The sequence below is a fragment of the Astatotilapia calliptera genome, chromosome 1 (genome assembly GCF_900246225.1).
Source record: "Astatotilapia calliptera chromosome 1, fAstCal1.2, whole genome shotgun sequence".
NCBI lineage: Eukaryota > Metazoa > Chordata > Actinopteri > Cichliformes > Cichlidae > Astatotilapia > Astatotilapia calliptera.
Window position 1 is genome coordinate 26,983,596 of NC_039302.1, and position 22,056 is coordinate 27,005,651.

Genomic DNA, 22,056 nt, shown 5'->3' on the forward strand with positions numbered 1-22,056 from the left:
TAGATTTACATAACATGCTTCTGATCTGTATACTCACACAAAGCAAATAAAAGCTGTTCATTGCACCTTCTTGTGACAAATTACCGGGTTGTCTTGGGAGTCACTGTTCTTTTATTTCCCCACATAGCCACAAAATTGGAGCCAGACTCCCGTATTATCTTCTAGGGGGATCTCTCACCGATTTGTTGACAGCATAATTAAATACAGAGATTAAAAAAAATGTAGTAGGCGTTTCGTCTTTCAAACAGCAAATTGGATATTCACTTAGGCTTAAGTTTGTGAAACCCTTCAAGCTACCAGATGATGAGTATTTTCATTTTAGCTGGTTAGAGCGCTGAATGATCTGTTTTGCTGAGTTTTCTTTGTGGTGGGAAAATAACTAAAACAAAAGGTTGTTTGTTCACTATTGAAAGCTGAGGGGCAGATGGATGTGGAAGGTCATTTTTGGGTGATGCCGTTGTTGCTGGCAAAACTAATGAACACTCCTCTCAAATAACAGCTGTTTGAATTAAAATACACAGCATCCTCTAGAATGAGCCGCTGCTTGAATGTATTAGTCCTTTTGCGTTTGTAGTTTATGGTTATAGCGTCAGAAGCTGGATAAGGATCTGTTATTCCAGCTTGTGTTTCATCTTTTTTTTTTCTTTTTTTTTTTTTTAAACTGTTGTTGGAACGCACATAAAGAAAAAACTTCTCTCTCTCCTTTCCACAGATCCAAGATGACTTTAACTAAGTGGAGTCTGGTTGGAGCTTAGCACTGATCAACCGCAGAGCACTATGAGAAGATGAAATCCAGCAGCCTTTAATCCAGAAAGGATTCCCCTTCTCTAGACTAAGAGGCTACAAACTGTATGTAAAGACCACTGGGAATACAAGACTCGAATCAAGGACACAATCCACCCCCCTCTGACTTGCAGGAAGATGGGAGTGAGAAAATAACCCTCTGTGGCATCAATAGGAGTTTAATGTGTTCCAAGGAATCTTAAAACAAACCTTGTACATCCGTGTTCATCTTAGACAAGCAGGCAACCATGTGGACATTAACTGGGACTGTCCACTGTCTTCCTGCTGCTGCACTGCTATTGGCTAGCTTTCTCCAGTCAGTGATCGCCACTGAGGAAGATGTCATACCTCGAATCAGTTTCCCATACAGTAAGTGTAATTTGTTTTCACTGATGACCAGTTGTGGCTTAACATTGTGGCTGTGAGTGAGTTTTGGCATTATTTCTCCAAAATCTACAGGTCTGTGCATATCACCGTAATGGTTTCCTTTTTTTACATCCTTTCATAAAGAAAACTACAACAACCAAATGTAAAGAGAAATTTTTAATATTACATGCAAATGACCCTGTCTTAAAAGCCTTTTTCTTAGAATGCTTAAAGTGGAAAAATGAAATGCAAATGCCACAACAATAAAGTATAAATATAATATTGCTTGTCTCGGTTTGCAGATCAAGCAAATAAAACATGAACAGAATTAAATAGAGGACTCGTTTCAGCACTGTGAACTCAGAGCAGTGCTTCTTTTTTTTTTTTTCTTTTTTACTTGCTCCTACTTCATTACTGAGGTTTTATTATCCTCATTTTCAGCTCTATATTTTTATGCTTGTACTTCAGTAGGGTAGCTATGCATGATTCAGTTCAAATTAACCCTGATTTATCTTATTCTGGGGGCTTGGTACAGCTTCTCAATTTTAGTTTACTTCAGCTTTTTTCTAATTGCACCTCTGAAAGAACAGGTGAGTGTTGCTTCTGTGTGCGTGTGCATGTGCGTGTGTGAGATATTGTTTATTATTTGTATTTGTTAATATGTTTGTCTGAAACAGTCTCTCTTGTAAATAGGATATTGAGTAATTTTATGACAGGGTGTCTTAGCTGCTTTCAACAGGATATCAGAAGATGAGACACTGTTGTTGCAAAGGGATTGATATGGACAGCAACAATGTTTTAAACAATCATCATTTGTTACTAAGGGGCCCAAAGTGTGCCAGGATAAAGTCCTCCACACTATTACACAACTACCAACAACCTGAACCACTGATACGAGTTGGGACAGATTCATGCTTGTTTTTGTTTTTTTTAATACCAATTTTTGACCCTACCATCCGAATGTTGCAACAGAAATCGAGACTCATCGGATGAGGTGATGTTTTTCTGATGTTGGTGAGCGCATGTGAATTATAGCCTTAGTTTCCTGTTCTTAGCTGACAGAAGTGGCACCCTGTGTTGGCTTCTGCTGCTTCAAGGTTCAATGTATTCAACGATGCTCTACTGCATGTTTTGGTTGTAAAAAGCCATTGCTTGAGTTACTGTGGCCTTCCTGTCAGCTGGAATCAGGCCTTTCTTCTTTGACCTATGGCATCAACAAGCCATTTTCACACAGAACTGGCACTCATTGGGAACCAGCCAGTGAGTGCCAGAAATCTGCCCCATTAGTTGTAATTTCAGCAAATGATAAGCCACCACCTAGAAATGAGAAACCTCCTTTCATCTTTCTTCTGAACTTAAGGAGACAAAAATATTGAGTATTAAGTTGAGAATGCACAGCTGTTTCTACTGAAAACATTATGTGTTGAATATGTAACCAACATAGCGGTAGTAAATAAAGGGGGCAGGGCCAGTTTTTCACAGTGTAACATAATAAATATCAGTGATGAGCAAAAACAACATACACAGCTGCAACAAGTCTGCAGGGAAAGAGGCTGTGGAGCAGTGTGTGCATAGATACATGTACGAAACCACAAGTGACTACAGGCCCAGCCCAGAAACACATATGCCAACTTAAGGACAACCGCACTACAAACATCTCTGCATAGATACATGAAATTACAAGTTTTGTTCCCTGAGGGGGTTTTTTCATATTAGATGTCACTTCACACAAAATTTACTGTCTCTCTTGTGTTTTGTTTTCTTTTTTTTCCCCTCTTGGGCCTTGACAGAAAGACTGGGGGAAAATATGCATAACACGTGACTCTGCAGAGTGCAGAGCAAATGAAGTGCAACAATTTGGGGCCCAGTAGCTGCTCTGTAGCACATACAGTCTGGCATCATACCTTCAAAGGCACTTGGTTGCTCTGTGCTTTTTGCTTCTAATTGACCTTTTGCTAATGTGCGACTGAGTGAAACAATTTATGATACAAATATAAACTTAATGTGTCTCCTGGCAAAATCCACTGATTGAATGGGAGACCTTTTTGCACCCGACTTCATCATCGTATGTAATTACTCTGCACACACTGCCACACGTCCTATTATAACAACTGTGGATTAAGCTTCCATAATTTAAACACATGCCGCTGTTTTCCTGTATTTGCTCTGCCGACAGCTTTTTGGGAATTGATTGATGCATTATGGAAGCTTGTGACAAATGAGGTAGCTGTTTGGATGTGGCTCACAGGGGAAATTGACAGATTTTTTTTTTTTTTTTTTTTTTCTTCTCCCCCCTCCTCTCAGGAAAGTCCCACTAAACACATTTCAACATCCTGAATTAGAGCTGTTGAAATGTGCGGGTTTACATGGCCAACAAGATGCTCCTTAAAATAAGCTTCTCGCTTCATTCGTTCATCTGTCTGTTCTCATCCAGGCAAATAGTTTAGTCAAACATTAACCACAGCATAAGTTCATAAAGGTTTAGAGGTATATTGGCTCCTTTAAGCACACCTGCCTGTATTTGAAGCCCCTCCCCCCAGAAGGTTTGTTTCCCTCCTCTTTAGCCACTTTAGTGAGCTGTCATCCTGTGATTCACATGCACCACCTCAAATTAGCATCTCTCATACCCAAGAACAACCTTTCACATCCTTGAGCCATTTAGCTTATTTCTCTAAGAGCTGAATAGACTAAATTGGCCCAAGGCTGGTTCCCAGCAAGTGAGTGTTTTGCAAACCACTGATGTTTCTTTCTACCCCCCTACTTTGCCTCACTCCACGCGGCATTCATCATCTTAAATTCATGTATTTTGACATGAACGATGAGTGATTGAGGTTGTCAGCTGGAGAGCATAAGTAGTAGTGTGAGAAAACTGTTTTTCAACCGACAATTTCGTGTAGAAAGTCTTATTTAAAAGTCACTGGCACTGATTATAAGCTCTTTAATGAGACAACAGCTTTGCACAAACACTAGCATGCTTCATATATAAACTAACTTTTGTTTGACCTCCACCACTGCTGCAAAACATGTAAAGCAGGTCACCTCTTTAAATAGCCGTTTCTGATTGGCATGGTCTGTAAGAAAAGGGGACCCGGCCTGTTTTCTGGAGAGAGCACCCTTGCCCTCCTCCTTGAAAAGCATCCCTCTTCCTTTTTGTCCTCCTTCCCTCTCTCCTCATCCTTCCTTCTCTCCTAATGAGCAAGCTAATCTCTCATGTGTAGTGAGTAGGGGTTTTTGTGGTTGCTGCAAAGGGAGAGCTTGTCTGTTTTTCATTATGGTTCTTGAGCAGAGGCAGAGCAGCACAAAAGATCATGGGACTTGGAGCTGTAAGCAATGGTTAGGCATACAGCATGTATCCCTGTTAGTTATCAGAAGCTTCTCAGACAGTACTTTCTGAAGAGGTGCACTGAAGAGATGGATTCTTTTTGTTCTTTAATTTTCTTTTCTTTTCACTTTAATCAAGGAGACATTCGAGTTCAGACTTGAGTACGTTAACTACAGTGTTTGTCATACACTTACTTGGGCGAGCCACCCAACTAAATTCTATTTTGCAATCTTTGTCTTTTTTTTTTTTTCTTTTGTTCCCCCACAATCCACTGACACAGTCTCTTCAGTACTGGACAAACTCCTCACTTTTATTTTTGGAAAGTTATCACTAACCAGCTAGGCCCACTGTCCAACATACTCTCAAGTTGACCATTATAGATTGCAGATGAGAAGGGTAGCATATCCAAAACCTTCAGCAGATGGAGAACTGCTTCAACTGACAGTAGCCCCTTTTCCATTAGTACCCATTCGGATCGACTCGACTCGCCAAGGTTTTCAAGGTTTTCCAATAGGTGATAGTAGCCGGTACAAGGTGCTACAATAGTACCTACTCAACTGGACAGGTATTAAAATGTGATGTCGTAAGACTGCATGCCACCATTTGACTGGTCAGTGGAGTCACTCAATGAGTCATGAGAGCATCTTGTTCACAAAAATCAAATCTGCCATTTTTAAGACCCGGCAACGAGGGAAATGGTTAGGGAAAAAAAACAGTGCTGTGGTTCCCGAGTCTGACGAAAAGCGACAGACCAAGCAGCAGGTATATCATTGCCTCGACGTCCACCTTTGTTGTAGCATTTGTGTTGCATACTAATTGCGTCACGGGACGCTCAGCTGTGTTGCTGTGACAACAACGGCAAACATTAGGTGGGACACGATTGTAATGGAAAACTAGTCAATCCGAGTAGAGTTGTGACAAGTAGGACAGAGTAGGTACTAATGGAAAAGGGGCTTAAGTTGAGCTCACTAAGACTGCAGCAGAAGGGCTTTTGCCGCTGTGGAGACCGTAAAGTTTCCGTCCACAGGATGAGGAACTTGCTGGAGAGTAGTATCCACCTCTACATCCATTTTCTGCCACTTCTCTGCTTAGACCGCCACCCCTGAAAGCAGAGTTGCCTGGACCTCCCTCTCCCTGGCCACCTCTAGCTCTTCCAAGGGACATAGAGGCTTTCCTAGACCACAAAGTAATCCCCCCAGGGTGTTCTGGGCTTGTCGCCAGTAGGACACGCCCAAACCACATCAGCTGGCTTCTTTCAATGTAGAGGGGTAGCAGATCTACTCTGAGCCCCTCCCGAATGACCAAACGCTTCACCCTTTCTCTAATAGACCTTTTCCACTAGTACCTACTCAACTTAAAAGTACGGGGTTTCAGTTGTTTCTCATTACAATTGAGTACTAATGTGTGTGGACTTGTTATAGCAAATGACATCATTTGTATGCGACACAAACTGCACAACAGTGGAAGTTGAGATATGGTATTCTGCTGCTCGGTGCGTGGCTTTTTGTTAGACAAGGACCACGTTGTTTTTTTTTTTTTTTGTTTTTTATTTAGTCATTTACTTCATTGCCATGTTTCAAAATTGGCGGATTTTTGTGAGGAGCCACCCTCATGAGTCATCAAAATTTGTCACTGTCTGGCCACCGGTGGCATACAGTCCAACGCTTCATTTTTGGATCATTTCAGATTAAGTGGAAACCGTCTAAGTAGATACAACAAAAAGCACCCGGTACCAGGTCCTACAACCTAATTGAAAAAGCTTAAAATCCAAGTTGAGTTAAACTGAGCTGTGAAGGTACTAGGAGAGCTCCCATAAAGCTCCTTTTCCACAACACCCTACAAAGGAAGGTCGTTTCAGCCGCTTGCAACCACTGCTCATGGTTATAGATTAAAGTTGTAACGTAGATTGACTGGTAAATCAGCAGCGTTGCTGTCACACTCAGCTCTCTTTACCATAACAGACTGATATAGAATCCACATCACTACCAATCCATGCCAATGTTTGCATTTACTGCTTTACTCTACTCTTTTGTAAAGAAGTCCCCAGGATACTTGAACTGCTACCATTGGAGTAGCAATCTGCCTTGACCCGGAGTGGGCACATCACCTTCTTCTGGCACCAGACTTGGAGATGCTAATTCACATTCCTGTTATTTCACACTCGGATGCAGTTTGCTCCAATGCATGCTGAGGTCAGCTACTGATGAATCCAGAAGAAATCATCCGCAAAAGGCAGAGGTAATCCTGAGGTCACCAAACTGGTAACCATCTGCTGCTTGGCTGTGCCTAGAAAGTCTGTCCATAAAGGTTATGAACCAAGTCGGTAACAAAAGTATATGGTATCTTAAGATTGTGTGGTTGTGCTTGCTTTTGTGTCCATGTGTGCCCAAACACACCCTGTACCCCTACCGCCACCACAGTTTAATTATTTGGGGAACTAAATTGAATATCATCGTTTTAGTGCTGTTAATCATCTTCCTCTTGAATCAATAATTTAACCTTAAAGAAATATGCTTAGAGATGCTTGAAATGATTGCCTCATAGCAGTGTCTGTCTGTTAGGGATAATGCGACTGCAGAGAAAACATTGTAGCCTTACTCACACTGAAGGAAAAACGTGCTTTTACATTTGAGTGGATTTTTGTACAGATTGAACAAGCTCTCTAAATGCCAGATAATTGTGTTCTACATTAAGCACAGTACTTCAGTGGTGCGTTTTAATGTGATTAGGTGGTGATCGCCTCCCTCCACCCATTTCTTTGTTCCCTTTTTATTGCTGCTTTTTAGTTTCTAGTTGGTTTAAGGCACAAGACACAACACAGATGAGTTCAAATCAATTCTTGCTGCTATATTTAAATCTAATGTGTAAGTTTCCTACGATTCCTGAATGTTTTTTTACCTACAACGGGAAGATCTGCTTTTACTGTGATAATGTTAAGAGGGAATCTGGAAGAAAGGTTCTAAAACAAAAGATACATAATCAAGCTCTGAACACAAGTAGCATCTAGAGAGTCTGTCAGTTACTGCTTTCTGTCATTAGTGTTTTCATGTGCAGCAGTATAGACTGTGTAAAACGAAGGGCACAGATCAGATCAGCTTTAACACTTTTAGAGGAGCAAATGAAAATGCCCATTTAAGCCAAGCTACAGAGCATGCTGTGTATGCTCTGTGTACACAGTGTCCTTTCTTGTGTACGTTTGGTTTATGTTAGGCGAATATTGTCCGCTTTCTCTCATGCATGCTAATCCACTGACCTTGGCAGTGTGTGGATCGTGGTTCAAAAACAGAGGAGGGGCAGCAAGAAGGGGTGGGGCTGGGGGGCTGGGGGTGGTTGTTCAGAGCAAAGGCTGGTGAGGTTTTAGACATGCTCCAATGGCCACCTAAAACCCAGCAAGGACACGCCCACTGATCCTGAAAGAAAAGCGGTCTGTGGCTTCCAGCAGAGGTGGCACTCACAAGTGCCTGCATACAAAAACCATAACGGCCACAACAATGGAAGGTAATTGCAGCACATCAACCCTGTCTCTTTCAGATGTTTTAATGGACTCATCACTCGCACGGTCCAGAGAATGTACAGAAAAGTTTAAACTTTCAAATTTCGATTAGGAACATTTGATTTAAGGGAAATAGCAAGCAGCGCGAAATGATGGTCGTAGCGAATAATTTAGATGGACAGCAAGGAATGTGAGGTTAAAGAGTGTCATTAGGCAATTTTGGATTGCTGTGCTGGAGTGTACATTTGGTTAGCCTAATCACTATTAAAAAGTTAACAGCAGAGGTTCTGAGTTTTTCCATTGCTGTAACACAAAAAGGCTTTTTCTTGTTCGACTGTAACATGAAAAAGCTTTAATTTGGTTTCTGTGGCGCTGAATCTGCATTGTAGTGGACTTGTCTGAGAACAAATGGCTTTTGCACACACTTCTGTCAAAAAGGCATTCTTTCAAGAATGTATTTATTTATTTAAAACGAGAATGACAAAACAAACAAAAAGGAAAACCACTGGGGGAAATAAGACGCCCAACAACAATTTACTGCTCATTGTCCATGCATGACAATTTGCAGTAAAAACAACTCATTCCATAGGAAAAAATGGACAGACACAGCAAACGGTCCTGAAAATAAAACACAAAGACTAAATAGCTTGAAACAAACGGGATGTCATTTGTCTTTATACACGTTCTGCTTATTAATGAAAGGTTTTACATCTTTTGTAAACACTTGAGTTTTTCATGAGTTTTTCTTCCTAAACAACCGTTCCAGCTATTTGGCATTTGAGAAATGAAATGAAATAATGCCGTTCATTGTTTTCAAAATGTTTCTTTCAGGATTGCTACCTAGTAGAATGTAGACCCACCTTAAGGTAGGGCTGCACAATTAATTACATTTTAATCTTCATCACAATTTTATCACATGATATTGCATGTGATATTGGACCTCACAAATCACCATCTAATGCCAATCATGCACCGCATGGCTTGCAGTGTCTTACGAGTAACACTACGTTAAGACAAGTATTCACCAAAAATCAAAGGTCTTGCACAGCATAATGCAGAGAGCTCGTCCTCTGAAGCAGATCATCTGTTCGGAAATGCTTTGGATTTAGGGCAAGTGATGTTAACCAAGAACAAATCCTACGCAACAAGTAGAGTTGTGTCTGCACGGAAAGCAACACAACTGACTTATTAAAACGCACCACAAACTGCAGTGTGACGAATGCCTGAAGGCCATGAAATGTTTGGTTTACAAGAAATGACTTCAAATCGCAACTCCTTTAAACCTGCTGCATCACGAGGAGATTTACTTCTCTGCTGGCTCTATTGTTTACACTTGTGTCTGTAATGGTCTAACTGTACATAATGGCTAGCTCAGAGCAGGTTTGCCCTTCTCTAGCAGAGACCATGACTGTTTGACTTCCTATGGATTCTGCTGACGATGACTTGAAATTTGTGGAACTTCTGACATCTTTTCTTTTTTCTTTTTTTTTCTTTTTTTTGTGCTTAAAGCCACTTGAATAGCAACACTTTTTTCCTCACTATTGAATTGCACATGTGTTCTGGTTGTTGGGTTTTTTTCCCTCTGGAAAAAAGTACTTTGAATAAATTGCATTAAAACCTGGTGTCCATATGGTGATATGATTATATGCCAGAACTGATTCATATAACAGCACCAACATTTCAGAATGCAGTGCACTTTATTAAAAAAAAAAAGGTGTCTACTCTTGCACTTTTCAGGAAACTCTTTGGATTTTACCTTTCAGTTTAGGCTGTACTGAAATGGTTAAAAGCAGCCGTCTCATGTATCTTTCATTAGAAGTCTGAACTTTCCTGACTTGCTTCCAGTATTTAATGCACTCCATATGCATTTTACTCCTGCTATAGTGGATGTGTGTGGAAAAGAGACTCACGTGTGTCCTCCAGTGCAGTGTCTCACTGCATATCTTCTGTGTTTTCTGTGATAAAGTCACTTTTTTCTTTTTTTTTTCTCCTTTCTTTTAATAGTTTGCTTTTTAAAAAAAAAAAAAAAAATCAGCCTCTTTATCAGTCTTTAGGTTGTGATGCTTTTGAACCATGGCAGGTCAATGTAACCCTTATGCTCAAGTGTGGAGACTAGTGCAGCTGATCCTGAACTCACCAGGCTTCTGATATCAGCAGGGCTATTAGAAACAAACATGACGGTAGAAGAGCAAGAGGAAAAGCATGCAGCCCTTCATCCAAGGTGTGTCTGAGTGTGTGGGTGAAAAGCCATTAGTGTAAACCAGTGTGCTTGACCACTTCTCATCCTTGGTCACTATGTGGTGGATGAGTGGAGAGCATGAGACTCTGTGCGACTCCAGCCTGCTCTTCTCATCAAGAGCCTCTCCAGAGACATGCATGCACACATGTACGCACTCACCAGGTTGTGTTTATGCTGTCGTAGCACTCTAAAAGACTTTCAGCACATGCCAGTCCTAAGTGTGTGTACTTTGTAAACTGAGAGCAGTTCCACTGGTGCCCATCAACATGTACTTTGATGGGATTCTAACTCCAGCAGAAACTAACCTGTAAGTGTTGCAAGCCAGCTAGATTTGGACATTTGTGCTATGGACTTGCATGACTCTTTGTTCCCCCCCCTATTCAAATCCAATTGGGTGGGTCATAGTTATCAAGCAATTCAGTTAGCACTCCCTTCTATAGACGGGAGTGTAAGTGAACCTCTTTAGCACAAGCAAAAATGACAGTGGTTGGATTGATTACCATTACCTGTTTTTTGTTTTGTTTTTGTTTTTTTGTTTTCTTATTTCATTAAATATTTTAACGGCAATTACTTCGCCACAAATTTTTGTGTAGCTAATTAGCTCCTCCAAATATTAATGCAGTTCCCTAATTTTTCTCAGGACTTTTAATCAAGCATCAGTTCAGGATGTTAACTCTTCAGTGCCCTCCTGAAACACCTGGCAAATTGGCCTTCCCATTAGCCTCTTTTGTGCTTTAATGCTGGGCAATATGAAACATTTATACCTGCTTCACATCATATGAATCACATCAGCCTGTTACAGCTTTAAAATCTGTAGAATAGAGGTGGGCTTAATTCCCTCAATCACTGATACTACTGCGAGAAAGTCTCAGTATTGAATTCAGTGAATTCTTAAACAGATTCATCACACATTTTAGTTCTTGGCACATAAATACAGGGGTATGTGCATTTGTGCTACTGTTACATCTTGGCGTCACTTGTCTGCAATAGCAACTCTTAGCACTTGCGGAGATTTCACACCTATTGGAGTCTAAAACTAGTTTTCCCATCTGTTTCTTCAAATTATAGGAGCACTTGTTTTTGTTGAAACATTACATCGCTATGATAAGTATTACTTTTTCCTGTTGACACAGAGTAGCTAATGGCCCACCACCCACTTGTGCCATACAGAACTTGAACCAAATGTGCCCTTGGAGCTAAAGCAAGCAGGCAAACTGTAAACACTGCAGGAGTTTATTGTTAATATCTTAAATGTGGTGGTATTGTCCACCCCCACTAAAGAGGATGGAGGAGGAGTGTTTGAAAAGGCACCACACACGACAAGCACAGGCACGTCTGCTTTGAATTGAGTGAGGAAAATGATGCCAAATGTTTGTCTCCTCCTCTCTCCCTCTCTGAGTTTCAAGGTCTGTGTTTGAATAACTCACTCAGATACCTCATCATCAGGATTTTGTAAGCTTTCAGCTGTGATGGAACACTGCGCCACATCGCCTTGCTGGTCTGAGTGTTGGGCGGGCGCATGCCAGTTCTGAGTGCATCAGGATGACACCTAAGAGCCTTTAATTACAGGGCATGCTGTCTCTGTCAGCTCCTCTGCTTTTAGAGCCATGCTGTGCTTCATGCACTGACCTCATCCTTGTTACATATGTGTTGGACAGATGTTTTCTTCTTCAGCTGGTGAAGGAAGCTTTTTCAAGAATTGCATGGCTTGTAGGCTACACACATTTCAAACAAACATTCTGCCGTTGCACGGTTTTCTGTTGCTGCTCCGATGTATTTATGCACCTGTAACCATATGGCATTATTAACACTTTTTTTTTCTCCATTAAAAAAAAAAAAAAAAAAGCATAATCCTCACATGCAAACAAACACTGGACTTGCACACTGTCAGGCTCTGGTTATTATCTGCAAGGCCCAGCTGTCTCTCAGTATGACATGCACACACTCACACACACATTAAGACATGAGCAGACCAGACAGCATATTCACTCACACATCTACAAGTGCAGCAAAGCCGTTATTACAAACACCACAGTACAAGTAAGCCTCATGGCCTGGCTTTGTGGATACTGTAGAGTTCAGTACTGTCAGCTTTATTTCCCATCCAGTAAAGTCAATTTTTCTTTTTTCTTGACTTTTCATTTTAAAAGGAATATCTTTTAGACACTACTTGGATAAAGATGCTGTTTGCAAACCTGCCACATACACGTGACATTGAAGAAGTGCAGAACTGCAATATCTCCCAGAATTGGCGTCATGTTTCTTTAACGGAAACAGAATCTACTCGGCTAGCCCTAGTCATTTTTATTTTCCTGTGGTGTTTCCCAGTTAGTACCCCCTGCTCCTCTAACACACTTTGTCTCCTCATCAGAGGTCCGACTGTGCAGACAAACTGTTTCTGTGCTGACTTGGCAGGTAAACTACAGCAGTAGAGATCAGATCGGAGCCGCTCTGCTTTTGGTTGCCAGTAGTCACCGGCGATGAAATAACATCACTTCGCCTAAGCATCGGGAGCAGCAGAGCTGAGATGACCTTGAAGCGACTTCTGTCGGCTTCTGTCAGCTCCAGCACTGCTATCAAACCCTTTGTCAAATCATGTCAAACAGAGAGCCTTGAAGCTGTGCACTCTTGTGTAGCTTTATTTAGCTGAGGGCAGAGATAGTGTTTGTTTTGCTTTGCTTTTTTTCTTTAAATATATAAATTGGTGCCTTGCATGCAAGATAAGCCAAGCTCTGTCTGAGATTGATATCAGCTTTGTTACCCTCTCCTCCTTTTGGTTTTCTCATCCTAGCTGCAAGCGAGCCCCTTTGTCCCCATTGCCCCCTTGTGCCTTGTGACTTGGCTCATGCTGCTATAGTAAATCTGGGGCATGTTTACACTCAGTGTTCTGGCAGGCGTATACCTACCAAGCAGCCAATCAGTCACCCCACCCTAAAATCTCCCATTAAACCTTTTGAAAAAAATTTATCCTGTGCCATTTTTCTCCCCCCCCCCCCCCCCCCCCCTTAAATGTGATTCCTGCCAAAGTGCTACCATGAATAGTATTTCTCAGTAACACTACATCTGCAAGCTGGCGCCCTGAGGATATCTTAGTTACCTCGATGGTGAGTAAGCACCCACTGAACTTGCGCAGCTGTGATGTGAATAAAGGGATTCAGAGGAAAGTAAATCCTACTGTATTCCTTTTGTTTTTCTCAAGGTCTGGGTTCCTGTTAAAAGAACAGATGAACCTTTTTTAGAACTGTACTTCTGAAAGTTTATTTCTGAAAGTTGCATGAGCAGATTGATTTTTCTCATGTGTGCATTATAAATATGACCTTCAGCCAGCTGCAGCACCACTTGGCTTACCACATAAAGGCTGTAAACAAGGAAATAAAAGGTAATGGGCTGTATACAAAAAACGGACATATGTTGTGACCTCCACCAACTGGTGTGTGCTCTGCTGAAGCTTTGAGTTTATGTTACCATGCTTTTTTTTTTTTCCTTTAAGCCAGAAGTCACGTTTAAGTTAGAGGTAATCATGAAGTTATGAGCGAACACTGGCTAGCTTAGTTAGAAAAGTGCATCCACAGACGTATGCATTAGTGCTAAGTAACTTAATTACATTTAACTACACAGTAAACGATGATTTTTGTCTGATGCTTACACTGAAAAAGTGCAAAGTCACACACATCAAAAAAGGTCACCTCCTAGTTTCTCCTAGCGCTAGAAACCCATCAAAGTAACAGACAGCTAACAACTAGCACCAGCCGTGGTGGTGGGTCAAAGCAGGCCAGCATATTTAAATCCTGGCAGACCAATGGGCTTTTGAAGCCAACTCAGAAGTACCTGAAATCCATTAGCCAATGAGGAACACGGTCAAACGCACCCCTCCTTGTGACATCCACTTCCTTGCAACCACAATGATGACATTAGAAACAGCATCTCAAGGGTTTAAAATTGGACTATAGAAATCAGAGGTGATGTCTCAATAGCTATGTATATAATATAGGTATTTTTTTTGGGGGGGGGGCTATGCTCCAGTACTACTTGCCTTTTCAGCTTTTCCTCCAAGCAGACAAGCACTTATTGGAACCAGTAAACACTGCTCACATTGCAACATTCACATACACACATCGCATTTTAGGCTCTGTTGTGCACACTGGAATTCATATCTATAGGCTTATATACATATTAGAATATTTTAAATCCCCTCCATAAACATATTTAATATATGAAAAATAGGAGGATATGCATTTGCATTGGCTGGCTTACAAATCTCTTCTTAAATTCATGACGTATGTAGCCACTCATTGTGTGCGCACAGAATTAGTTTGATTCCCTGACTCTCAAGCAAACAGTTCCGTAATCACAAAGCATCTGTTTGCTGAAATCCTCTGTGATCTGATTTCTTCCTGCCATCTCTAACTCCAGCGAAATGAAGAAAATCACAGTGAATAAATACATTTAATACGCTTGCAAAATTGAATTCCACACAATTAATAACTGGGAGGTGATTAAGTCTCAGTGGAGACGAGATATCGGGCTCTTGGATGCTGTGTTAGTGCTGCATGCAGACCTTGTTCTGCACTCTCCATAACCATGGAGAATTCAGGCAAATCACCTTATTTGACTTCCATGCTGGAATTCAGAGAACCTGCTAACTAATTCAGCATGTTAACACCAGGAATAAAACAGTTATATTGCTGGTAGGTGTGATGTGATGACCATTGGCAGAGGTTGATGGCCTCACTTGGTGACAGCCAGCTGATTAAACAAGCGGGTGATGAATGGAACTGGAGCCTGGCTGTGAAATGACCTGCAGTTGCTGCTGCTGTCTGTGGATGCCCGGTGTTCTGCTGCAATCATGTCAAAACACACAAGCGATCTACTGCATCATAAACTTCAGAAATCTCCCTCAAAAACCAGCCTCTGGTTTTTCTTTCTGAAATCCCTGCAGCTTGACACAACTCTGACATTTGTTACTATTTGACCTTCTGCTCTTATCAGAAATCCATCTCAAAGTGCTTTGAAAATAAGCTCTCTTTCCTCCGTCTGCATGTTTCTTCATAGTTCAACATCTCAATCCAGTCTTCCTGGTTACAACTCCCACTCAGTACCCCAACCTCAAACCCAACCTCCTGCTAAGTTGCCTCATTCTGCTTCCAGAGTAAAAGTTTCATGACTTTGCCCTCCCCCTTGCTCATTATTCCATTGTCTGTCTAAGAGATTGTCACTGTGATTTATGTCAGGGAGTTTTAATATGCGGTGGAAAGGCTGTTTTTTGGTTCTAGTGAATGTCCAAAACCCAGGGGAATCCTGACAATCGCAATCTATGATATGTCCCCCTGTTGAGAGGAGACATTGCACTCCTTTGTCTGCAGGGTCTGCTGGGACTGAGTGTACCTCACTTTCAACCTATTAACAGCAAAGACCTGGAGGACATCTTAGGTAAACTGAACTCCTCCTCCTGCTGTTTAGATGTCCTGCCAACAAGTTTTTTCAAAAAGGTCTCAAAGACTTTGGAGTCAGACCTGTTACAGATCGTCAACTTTTCTTTATTATCAGGTGTGTTTCCAGAATCACTAAAAACTGCTGTAATCAAACCTATACTGAAAAAGGACAATCTTGACAAGACACAAATGAACAACTACAGGCCGATCTCAAATCTCCCGTTTTTAAGTAAGATCATTGAAAAAGCAGTTTCTCAACAGCTCAGTTACTTCTTAAAACAGAATAATTGCTACGATGCCTTCCAGTCAGGTTTTAGACAGAACCACAGCACTGAAACCGCTCTGACCAAAGTGTTTAATGACATATGTCTGAATACAGACAGTGGAAAAATGTCAGTCCTAGTTTTACTGGATCTCAGTGCAGCATTTGATACAGTTGACCACAACATATTACTCAAACGACTGGAGAACTGGACAGGTCTTTCAGGAACTGTACTAAACTGGTTCAAAACATACGTAGAAAACAGGAAATACTTTGTATCAATAGGTAACTTCACATCTGAGCAGACAAGTATCACATGTGGAGTTCCCCAAGGTTCCATCTTGGGACCCCTTCTGTTTAACATCTACATGCTCCCACTGGCACAGATTATAAACAACAACAAAATAAACTATCACAGCTATGCAGATGACACACAAATATATATCACAATGTCACCAGGAGACCGAGGCCCTGTACAGGCTCTTGGTAAATGCATTGAGGAAATCAATGACTGGTTGTGCCACAATTTTCTCCAGCTAAACAAAAACAAAACTGAGGTAATAGTCTTTGGCGCCAAAGAAAAACGATTACAGGTCACCAGAGAACTTCAATCTATACATCTAAAAACCACAAACCAGGCGAGAAATTTGGGTGTAGTGATGGATGCAGACCTAAACTTGGAAAAACACATTAAGACAATAACAAAGTCAGCTTACTATCACCTCAAGAATATATCAAGGATAAAAGATCTGATGTCTCAACAGGACCTGGAAAAACTAGTCCATGCATTCATCTTTAATAGGCTTGATTACTGTAACAGCATCTTTACAGGTCTACCTAAAAAATCAGTCAGACAACTACAGCTCATTCAGAACTCTGCTGCTCGAGTCCTCACTAAGACCAAAAAAGTGGACCACATCAGTCCAGCTCTGAGGTCCTTACACTGGCTGCCTGTCCGTCAGAGGATAGACTTTAAAGTTCTGATGCTGGCCTATAAAGCTCTGAATGGTTTAGGACCAAAATACATCAATGACCTCCTGACCCAGTATGAACCATCCAGATCCCTCAGGTCATCTGGATCCGGTCTTTTATCAGTTCCCAGAGTCAGAACCAGACACGGAGAAGCTGCATTCAGCTTTTATGCTCCTTATATCTGGAACAAACTCCCAGAAAGCCTCAGATCAGCTGAAACACTCAGTTTATTTAAATCCAGGTTGAAGACTCACCTGTTCTCAGCTGCATTTGAATAAAGCACCAAATCCACACTTTAAGCTTAAATTTCAAAACTTACATTTAACTGATTTTATCTACTGTTCTGATTTTATCTGTTTTGATTTTATATACTGTTTTGTTTGTTTGTTTGTTTGTTTGTTAATTAGTTAGTTAGTTTATTTGCTTGTTTTAATCAATTTTAAATCATGCTTTTTATTTGTTCTTGTTTCTAATGTCTCTGTAAAGCACTTTGAATCACCTTGTTGTTGAATTGTGCTATACAAATAAACTTGCCTTGCCTTGCCTTGCCTTTATGAGCATTTAAGGATATTTTAGCACATTTAATTTACCCTGAAATAAAACCAGTTTTTCGTTCTCTTTACAGGAAAAATTCAATTTCTTCCTGTCCAGAAGGACACCTGCATGACTATAGGAAATATGCTTTATTATTATAATTATTTTGTATCCCCTCCCCATAATTTTAATGATGGGACCCTGGTCTCCATTGACTCCAGATGTCACAATGTTTTCAACAGAACGAGCACTGTAACAGCAGAAAGAGCCTAAACATTGATTGTGGACAAGATGTGGCTTGTGCAGCTGGCTTTCACTCCCACAAGGGGAAGACCATCATCTGCCAAAGTGCCTTGAGTGTTAGATGAACCATTTGTTTGTGAGCATATTGAAAAGTTTAAGTCATGGGTTGTAGGGTTGTAAACATTTATTGCAGCTTTATCAGCTCCATTTGCATTATGGGCCAATGCACCACCTGGTAGTGTTGAGGGAAAACTTCTTGCTGGTGTCTTTTTTTTTTTTTTTTTTTTTTCTCTTTCTGTCAGAAGTGTCTAAATTTGAATCCAGCTTACTGGTTATACATGTGGAAAAGGCTGTAAATGGTTTAACAGCAGCAAATATTAGTGTTTACGACCTCAGATTCGAGCCAGTAATCTTATTTGGACAAGCAAATGGAGTCCGTGACCTCCAGTGTTTTGGCTCGCAAAGGACACAGAGTGTGTTTTAATATGTTTGGAACGGGAGGCAAGAGATAAACATTTACAAAGATGGTCAAAAGCTGCAAAGAGTGGGATGCGTGTAGGCAGAGAATGCACTGATCTTATATTACACGCACTTGGTCAGCTTTTCTGAGCTGAGAAAACGAATGTCAAATATGACGCAATAACATTCATCTACAAAAAGATGGGCCCCACTTGATTGTGATTTGTCCAAACCCTGAAAGTCTTGAATAAAACGCTTTATTGGGTTTTGTTTTGCTTTTATATTTGGTCTGTTTGAAGTGTATTATACGGTTAGTCCAAGCGAAAAGTGACCAATTGTCAGACCTCCCGCTGCCTATAAAAGCTGTCTCCAAAAATGAATCCAATCCTCTTCACAGTAGAAAGCAGTAAAAAGCTTCTGATGCCACTATTGAGAACACTGAGTCCTCTGTGATGCTAAGGGAAATGCTATAAAAGGAGCAATGTGTACATAAAGTCTGTATTTAATCAGAAGAATCATTTGAAGCTGCAGGAAATCGAGCAATGTGGGGAAAAAGTAGCTCATTTGACTTCTGGCCCACTGCTTAAGAGATCTTTTTGAAGAAGCTGCAGAATCAGGGAGATTTAGATTAGTGTTGAGCAAAGGAAGCTTTTACCCTGCTGCCAGTAATGATTCGAACGAAAAGGGGGTCGGCCAGCACAGAGAAGCGTAGACGTGGCTCAGTGGTGTGTGTCTTCTCATGGAGAAGCTGGTGGCTGCGACTAAAGAAGCGAAGAAGACTGCCGCCTCCAAGAGTGAGGCTCAAGGAAGACGGGTTTGATAAGAGTTCACGTTGTGTGTCATAAAATTTATTTGACTGAATCTCGCAAGCAAGTGTTGGCTGTAGTTTTGGTTTGTGGTTCTTTATGTAACCTTGAGATTCTCAGTTTTTTGGAGTGCTAAAACAGAAGTTCCTGTCAGCTTAAGGAACAGTTGTCTTCTGCTCATCTCAGGTTGGAATTTGAATGTCAGAGGCCTGCAGAAAAGCGGGAGACATGTCATGGTGTTCTGCAGGGGTTGACTGACAGTTCTGGGTTAAACAGGTGTCCATGATTAAGTGCTACTGAGTGCATGGACTTAAAAGCCCCCCTCCTTAAAATAAAATCAGATCAGTCATCTTTTTTTCTGTGCTTTGAGCATCAGGACATGTTCTGTACTAATCTGTTCCTTTCTGTTCTTTGTGTGTGTGTGTGTGTGTGTGTGTGTGTGTGTGTGTGTGTGTGTGTGTGTGTGTGTGTGTGTGTGTGTGTGTGTGTGGTCTTTTTCCAGATGCAAAGGAAAGATCAGCTAAGAGGTTCTCGGCAAACGGCGTCTTTAATTACACCTCTCTGCTGCTCAGCCAGGAAGACGACATGCTGTATGTGGGAGCTAGGGAGGCACTGTTCGCCCTCAGCCTCTCAGACATCAGCAAAATCAAGCTGCAGAAGAACGTGAGTGTAACAAAATGCCTCATCTGAGTCCAAATTGCATGTTTAAAACACGAATTACTGGTTCACCAGGCTCGCACATGTGACAAACTTTGCTGGTAGATAGTTCAGGGAGAATATCTAAAGCTCTGAATTACCACTTTATGGACTTGTCATTAATTTGAGCTGTAGGCCGATGGTGTTAAATAAATAAATCCTGGCAATTTTCACCATATTTTTTTAATATAGTCAAGAGAGTAGATAAAGTTAAATTAAAGTTTTAAAAAAAAGTGTGGAAACACCTGCTCAGTCTCTTTACTATTTGGACTTCTGTTGCCATGAATCGGTGACTTTTCTCAGAGCAGCGACGCTCACAGTTTAGACGACTGCAGCGAGTCATAAAAACTTTGAGCACAAACATAAACAGTTATGGTGATGTGCAGACGTCACAGTTTCTGCGAGCAGTGGCCGATGCGTCAGACACAAGCACAGCTTTATGTACACATTTGAGTTTCTGTTTTGTTTGATCTGCCACAGTTATTGTTTGACAGGGGGTGCCATTAAGGGAGTACGTCTTGTCGTTAGTCCTTAACCAGTCAGCGTACAATAACAGAACTCTTTTATAGACAAAGTCGACCTCTCTCTAAGAGTAGATGAAATGATGTCACTAGTGTTTTCATTTGGATTTCAGCATAAAATCAAACTCTTCTCTAAAATCAGGTAAAAATAATATTTTAGCAACCAATCGAGGACGATCTTAAAAGCACTCCATGCATATCGAAGCCCATTTTAGTACAGTGGAAGTGGATATGCTCTCTATAGATTGGCTCTGAATCTGTGGGTTTCCACTATCTATCACATGACTTATTCAGGGTTTCTTTCTCTGCTTCAGCTGACATGGGGCACTCCTGCTGGAAAAAGAGACGAGTGTAGCTTCAAAGGGAAGAACCTGGAGGTGAGAGACATTTTCTTCTGTTTGTTTGAGCAGTGTTGTAAGGGGGGGAGAAATTACGGTGGAGCTGTGTGTTGACAAACCTTTCCATCAGTTACAAATGGATTCATCAAGTGTGCAGGCTCACTGGGGAATTGCTCTTTCTTCTTCTTCTGTCTGTCTCTTACCTTGTTGTCATGCCAGCTGTTGTATCTCTGGGCGACAAGCCTCAGTAATCTGTGTAAATCTCTGGTTTGTGTAATACAAAAAACTCACCAGGCAAAGTGCTGTGTGTGAGGTTTTCCCAGCAGTATTTGAGGAGAGGAGGAATATTTTTCTGTTTCTGTCGAATAATATTTACATTTCCTGCTCTGAAAGATTTGCTTATGATTAGGAGTATTATAGGCAGATTTTTAAGGGGCTCTCGAGAAGATCACATTCAATTCTCAGAATTTCTTGTGATTTTTATGGACCTGACACACTCTCCATTTGTTCTCTCCAGACTGATTGCTTCAATTACGTCAAAATTCTTCTGCGGCTGAATAGCACTCATCTCTATGTGTGTGGCACCTATGCCTTCAGTCCTGTCTGCGCCTACATAGTAAGTAATGACCTCTCAATCTACCCATTGTTCACCTGCAAGACTTGATTTTCTCCCATCATTAAAGCGAGTCTTAATTTATTCCATTCCTCTCCTCTCACAAGAACAGGATTGAATTTTATAAATATTTTTTCGGGGTACTCTTTAGGAATCAAGCCCCCTTTATCCACCATGTCAGTATTGGATCTGTTGTTATCCAAGCGTTACCAAATCCTGTTGAGGCACTTGAGCCAGACAAGTCAACAGGGGGTACACGAGCTGTGTGGTTTCCAGATAGAGGGGAAGCAGTAGGTCTGTTTATCTAGCAGAGGAGTACATTTTGGAGTGATGGCAACCGGCAGTAGAGTTTGGCAACAGCGCAGCTTCTCAAAGCAGGGCATTAAACTCTGCCCTTTGACGTCAGAGTCTCAGACTGAGGATCGCTTGGCAGGACGTTAGGCCCTGATCTGGGATTCCAAGCAAGTCTGAGTTGGTCTGGGTGAACACTCGTCTTGTTGACGGAGTCCACAACTCTGTGTGTCACCCAGGGCATTCCTCGCAGCCAGACGATCTGAGATGTATAGTATTACCAGTGAGGGATGTTTTATTTATTTCTTTTTTTACCACTTCTCACAGAACGTTTTATGGTCAGCCAAAAAGATACAGTAACAATCAAATGAAAGACACAAGTTTAAACAAGCTTAAGATTAAAACAACATCTAATAATAAAGAAGCATGGGAATATTTCTCAGCAACAGAGGAACTCCGTGCTGTCCTTTTTGATTAAAATTAATATCATCACTGCAAATTGTCTTTATATATTATTTATGTGTCCTGTGACAATGCTCCTATTCCCATGTGTGCATTAAATGCTTTAACGATAGATGTAATTGTTCTTGCTGTGTGGCAGCAGAGGAATCTCTTTTTTAAAACTATATAAATGAAGTGATGGGAATGGAAAATCCTCTTCCTGTGTAAAAATGTATTACAAAGTT

General features: G+C 41.1%; 1 protein-coding gene across 3 annotated transcripts in view; it reads left to right on the plus strand.

Moving 5' to 3' along the window:
- Window positions 1–22,056, plus strand: part of sema4bb (sema domain, immunoglobulin domain (Ig), transmembrane domain (TM) and short cytoplasmic domain, (semaphorin) 4Bb) — a 59,831-nt gene that overhangs the window by 21,377 nt on the left and 16,398 nt on the right. For all 3 annotated transcript variants that reach the window (XM_026172316.1, XM_026172324.1, XM_026172307.1), the window contains exons 2-5: window positions 713–1,152; window positions 19,414–19,574; window positions 20,443–20,505; window positions 20,984–21,082. In XM_026172316.1, coding sequence (XP_026028101.1) covers window positions 1,032–1,152; window positions 19,414–19,574; window positions 20,443–20,505; window positions 20,984–21,082 — 444 coding nt within the window. In that variant the 5' untranslated portion in view covers window positions 713–1,031. The remainder of the gene's footprint in view (window positions 1–712; window positions 1,153–19,413; window positions 19,575–20,442; window positions 20,506–20,983; window positions 21,083–22,056) is intronic.